Here is a 6000-nt window from a genome sequence, read left to right on the forward strand (position 1 = left end):
TGGAAACATGATTGGTTTTGTAACGGAGAAGAACCGGTGACAGGGCAGTATTGGCCGTGACAAGTAAACCAAGCCACCCCGCGCTCATTTGGGGGGGGAGGGGGGTGGTCTTTGCTTGAGCCAATGTAATTTGAGCCCCACTGTCTGCAGAGCCCCTTGGGGAGTATTGTGTTCAAAGCACAGACTCACACAGGGGCCTCCTAGCTGCCCCCAGGTCTCCAACTTGTCAGGGGCAGCCCCTAAATGCAGCCTCCCTCTCCAGACGGGTCTTCCCCCTGCGGCCGGAAGCTTCTCGGCTGGAAGCCGCGCCCCAAGAAGAGCTGCCAGCCCGCCCCCCTCCCTCCACACTTTCCTCCTCTCCCCACGCCTGACACCTCATTCTCCACACCCCACCCAGAGCGAGGGTCTAAAAGTTGTTCACTGGATTTTCACTTCTTAAAAATCTCAGTCTTCCAGCACACCACAGATAAACCCGAGCTCCACCCCACGGTCCTGTCTCGCAGCAGTAAGCCCAAAGGCAGTCCACGGGCTGCCTAGATAACGTAGGGGCTTTTTTAGACTGGCTTGTTCATTAACGCCCATTCTGACGGTAAAGTCAGTTTTCTGATGTTTTTTCAGGGCACACTGTCAAAAAGGAGAGAGAGAAGCTCTCTCTCTCAGGCATTCCAGCCTGTGGCACCCTCTGCAGAGATCACTGCATCGGCCATCCTCTCCAAAGACACACACCACCGAAGGCTCTGGCAAACCCTCCTCTTCTTATAAATGAACCAAGTGCCTTCACACAGGCCATCGCGGTTGACTCTACCACCCCATGACGTAGGGCATCTTCTCCCCACTTCCAAGTAAGAGAACACAGAGAGGCTCAGGGGACCCACGACTGTCTAACCCCATGGTCGGCAAAATGCGGCTCATGGGCCACATGCGGCTCTTTGGCCCCTTGAGTGTGGCTCTTCCTAAGCCTTAGGAGCACCCTAATTAAGTTAATAACAATGTACCTACCTATATAGTTTAAGTTTAAAAAATTTGGCTCTCAAAATAAATTTCAATCATTGTACTGTTGATATTTGGCTCTGTGGACTAATGAGTTTGCCGACCACTGGGTTAGACTCTAACCCATCAAGATATCATGCACACTCAGGACTGGGATCCAGGTATTGGGTTCCAGCCTAGCGTTTTTCCCACGGTGCATGCATGCCTCTTGGAGGACATAGGGATAAAATAATAACAAGCATATTCACTCATGCTTGCTACACAGTGTCCAGCGGCCTCCCTGATCTGCAGGGCTTGGACTCACGATGAATTTCTCCAGCTTCCTGGCTCCTGCACTGCCCACGAAGAGCCCGGTTTTGGGCTCGAAAACCAAGGCCCGGGAGGACCGCTGGAAGGGGGCATGGCTGTGCTCCTCGCAGTCCACCAGGAGGATAACTTCCTCGCCCTCGACCAACACAGCAAATCGGTTCCACCTGTGGGTCATGACGGGCACGGAGAAGGCGGCAGCCTCCCGGGACACGGCGGAGCCGGGCTCTGTGTAGTAGAGGATGACCCGCTGGTGGCCGTCCTCCACGGCCGAGAGCTGCAGGCCCAGGTGGATGACCGTCTGGTCGGTATCCATGATGGCAAAGAGCATGCCGCCTCGGTCGCTGCTGGGCTTCACGATGACACTGATGGCAAAGTCCCGGAAGAAGGTGGGCGGGATGAGGACGCTGGCCGGGCGGCCCACGTTGGCGCCAGGCCCGAAGCTGTAGGCTGGAAAGCCACCGTAGCCTGGGACAAAGGACACGGATGGGGACAGCGGGAGACCAATGATCTCCATGAGGTCCACGTGGGCCTGGGAAGCCGGTTCTGCAGGGAGGGAGAGAGAGGCCACATTTCACATATATGTTCAACTATGCTTGCAACCGTAGAGGTCACCTGAGATGACCTCTACCGGAGGCGTGTTAACCTGCAGCGTACAATGTAACAGCCATTAGCCACGTGTGGCCAGCGAGCTCCTGAAGGGCGGTTGCCCCCACCGAGGTGTCTCATCGTGTAAAATACCGATTGCCAGTACTTAGTTTAGACCAAGGAATGCAAAATACTTCATTAATAATGTTTACATGGATTACATATTGAAATGACAATGGGGGGAAATACTGGGTAAAAGAGATACATTTTTTTCATTTTTTTAAAAGAATAACATGAAAAACAAGCATGTGCTCTCCCCACGCCTCCTGACTTAAGGAAGAAAATACCAATTCAGCCAGAGCTCTCATATACTCTCCAGTCCTCCCCCCTGCCATGCCCAAGAGGCAGCCCTGGGGGACGTGGAGTGCCCACTCACACGCAGACTCTGTGTGTTCCTTAGGTGAGGATGTGTCTCTAACACAGTGTGGGACCACTGCATGCCTCTAAACCCCATACACACATTGGCACGCCGCATGTACTCTTCTGGCACTTTTTTTTCTCTCACTGTATTTTGGGGGTTTGTCTTTGTTGATGAACAGGGCTGTGTGGCTTATGTTTTAACGACAGTACTCTATGGTGCAAATAGCCATAATAGCTTTCCGTGATTGGAAAGTGAAGTTTCCATCATATTACAAACACTACTGCTATGGACTTTCTTATACACGTCTCCTCGTGTGTGTTTATCTGCACAGGTAATTCCACCATCTGGGGGTAGGATTATTGGATGATAAGGGGATATACACTCACAACTTCGCTGAATGTTGCTGAAATGTTCCCTGAAAGCCCTCACTGGTTGCTCAGTGGTTAGAGCGTTGGCTGCAGATTGATGAGTCCCGGGTTTGATTCCGGTCAGGGCACATACCTCGATTACAGGCTCATTCCCTGTTGGGGTGTGTGTGGGAGGCAACCAATTGATGCATCTCTCTTACATTCATGTTTCTCTCCCTCTCCCTGAGTCTCTCCCCGTCCCTTCCACTCTCTCTAAAAATCAATGGGGGGAAAAATATCCTGGGGTGAGGATTAACACACAGATAAATAATAAATAAAATGTTCCCTGAAGCAACTGTGCCATCTTTTATTGAGACATAATTGACACATAGCATTGTGTATCTTTGAGGTGTATGTAATGTGTTGCTTTGACACACTTATGTAGTGCAATATGACTTCCACCTTAGCTCTAGCTAACACCTAGGGCATGTCAGGTAATCATCATTCCTTTTCTGTGGTGAGAACGTTTAAGATGCACCTGTACCATTTTACATGCCCGCCAGCAGTGCATTCTTGCCAACATGTAGGGGAGGCAGGGGGATGTGACTTGGGTGAGGCCCCCGGGGCTTTCCAACCCCAGAGATCATGTTGATTTCTTATTCCCCTCCAGTGCCTCATGCTGCGGCAGGTCCTCCTTCCACCTTGAATGCTGTCCCTCTGTCACCCACCCTACCCAGCCTCACGCCACTCCATTATTTTGCCAGGATAACTCCTTTCCATCAAGACTCAGCCTGATCTCACCTCCCTTGAAATACCTTGTTTCACCTCCTACACCTACACCCCCTCCTCCCCTTCCTGAGGCTGTATTAGATGCCCCCTCAGTGCACACTGGGTCCTCCACCATAGCCCCAGCACACTGCATTTCACTCTTGGGGGATGTGTCTCTCTCACTATTGGACCATGAAGACAAGGCCCCACCATTCATCTCTGTGTTCCCAGCACCCGACCCAGTGCTGATGAATGAATGAATGAAGTCCAACCCGCTCCTTTTACAGAAGGTGTAAGTGAGGTTCAAAGAAGGAAGGGGTTTGCTGGCTACGAACTCAGATCCGATTCTCAACCCAAAGCTTTTTCCTTCCAGTTTGGAGCCTGCCTTAAAACAGAGATTAAAGTACAACAGACATCAGAAGGCATAAATGAAATGATGGATGAATCTGGTTAAATTTAACGACAGAGAAATTTTTAAAATTTCGGAGAGCAAAATAAAAATCCCCACAATGTAAAATAAAATTGCCAAATTGGACAAAAATATTTGCTACATATATTACAAACCACAAAGTAATTATCCAGATACACAAAGCCAACGAGTAAGCAGGAGGGCAACAACCCAAGAGAAAAATGGGCAAAGAATAAGAAATTCTTTCCACAGCAGAAGAAATAAAAATGGCTCCTAAACACAGGAAAAGATAGTCAACCTCACTCAGAATGAGAGAAACGTAAGTTACGACTACAAAGATATACCCTTTCTTTCCCGTCCAGCTCGTGAAGATAGAATACTGGCTAACATGCGGAGTTGGCAAGGGCTGGAGGACACAGGCCATCTCATGCCATGCTGGGGGCCGGGGGGAGGGGGAGAAATTGGTGTAACATCTGTGGGAAGCACTTTGCCGATATTTATCCAAATCACAAGTGCACAGGTACTCTCCGATCCAGTAATGACACCCCTATGAATGTTTTAACAGATAAAGTTACATGAGTGCAATGTGAAGCATGATCAAGAACATTCATTGCAACATGGTTTGAAATGTATAGAAGTGTCCATCTTTGGGAACGGTTAAATAAATAACAAGTTTGCCCTAGCTGGTTTGGCTCACTGGATAGAGCGTCGGCCTGGGGACTGAAGGGTCCCAGGTTTGATTCCAGTCAAGGGCATGTACCTTGGTTGCAGGCACATCCCCAGTAGGGGGTGTGCAGGAGGCAGCTGATCCATGCTTCTCTCTTATTGATGTTTCTAACTATCTCTCTCCCTTCCTCTCTGTAAAAAATCAATAAAATTATTAAAAAAATAAATAACAAGTTTTTATTTATTTATCCCTACAATGAAATACAATGCAGCCTTTAAAAAGCTGTGATCCCAGCCTGGCTGGAGTGGCTCAGTGATTGAGCATCGACCCGTGAACCAGGAGTCACGGTTTGATTCCAGGTCAGGGCCTGAGGTTGTGGACTCTATCTCAGTGTGGGGTAGGCAGGAGGCAGCTGATCAATGACCTCTCTCATCACTGATGTTCCTAAATCTCTCTCCCTCTCCCTTCTTCTCTAAAATAAAAAAATATATATTTTTAAAAAAGATGTGATTCCAGCTATGGGCAGGTGGCTCCGTTGGCTGGGGCATCGTCCCATACAATGAAAGGATGAGGATTCGATTTCTGATCAGGGCACATACCCAGATTGGGCTCGATCCCCAGTTGGGGAGTGTATGGGAAGCAACCAATCAATGTTTATCTCTCTCTCCCTTCCTCTCTCTCTAAAATCAATAAACATATTTTTTAAAAAGGTAAGCTTATAGAAAGTAACTGTGCAGGAGAGCTGATCGATGCTTCTCTCTCATCGATGTTTCTAACTCTCTATCCCTCTTCCTTCCTCTCTATAAAAAATCAATAAAATATATAAAAAAATAAACATAGCCTTGGGTTAGGATTAAAAAGAAAAAGGTGTGATTCCTTAGTTATTAACATGAAACAACCCACAAGATGTATTATAGAAATAAAAGCAAACACCCCACTGAGATTTCTATTCTCCCTCCACAGTTTAAAGATAAAAACAAAACAAAACCCGGAGCACCCTGCTGACAGCCCGCTTTCTCCTTCCTGTGGCCCCGTGAAAGCTTTCCCTCCAGTTCCCCTCTCTCTCCCACTGAGAACAGGACGGGGCAGGGATGCCCCGGGCTTGGGGGGCGTGAGGTTCCACCAGGAGCAAATGGGCCAGAGCCTCTCACGCGGTCATTTGTTTGCAGGTGGTGTCCAGGGTGTCCCAGGGACAGGTGGGGGTTTAGGGGGTCAGGGGCAGGGGCTGAAACATTCCCACCGGGACACCTGCTTAAGCAATACAGCCCAGGCTTCCACGTGGCAATTCTGGGAATTCTTGGTCCCAGACAGATTCTGCTTTAAAAAATAATCCCAAATCTACCCTGGTTTAACAGACAGGGAGAGGGTGGTCAGGAAGAGCGCTCCATCACCAGGAGACGCAACCAGGAAGCAGCAGATGGAGCATCTAAAGGATGGACGGAGGGAGGTGTGGTTCTGCCTGGGGGGACTTGCAGTCACAGGTCTCCTGAGCAGAAGGGGGGTG

At 49.1% G+C, this 6000-nt stretch overlaps 1 protein-coding gene across 1 annotated transcript in view; it reads right to left on the reverse strand.

The window, feature by feature from the left end:
* The window catches only part of COL15A1 (collagen type XV alpha 1), a 69818-nt gene extending 67793 nt beyond the window's left edge, over positions 1-2025 (reverse strand). Inside the window, exons 1-2 of the mRNA XM_006758605.2 lie at positions 2013-2025; positions 1295-1842 (exon numbers count right to left, since the gene is read on the reverse strand). Of these exons, the coding sequence (XP_006758668.1) occupies positions 1295-1842; positions 2013-2025 (561 nt within the window). The remainder of the gene's footprint in view (positions 1-1294; positions 1843-2012) is intronic.
* Positions 2026-6000: the final 3975 nt, after the last annotated feature.

Source organism: Myotis davidii, unplaced genomic scaffold, assembly GCF_000327345.1.
Source record: "Myotis davidii unplaced genomic scaffold, ASM32734v1 scaffold534, whole genome shotgun sequence".
NCBI lineage: Eukaryota > Metazoa > Chordata > Mammalia > Chiroptera > Vespertilionidae > Myotis > Myotis davidii.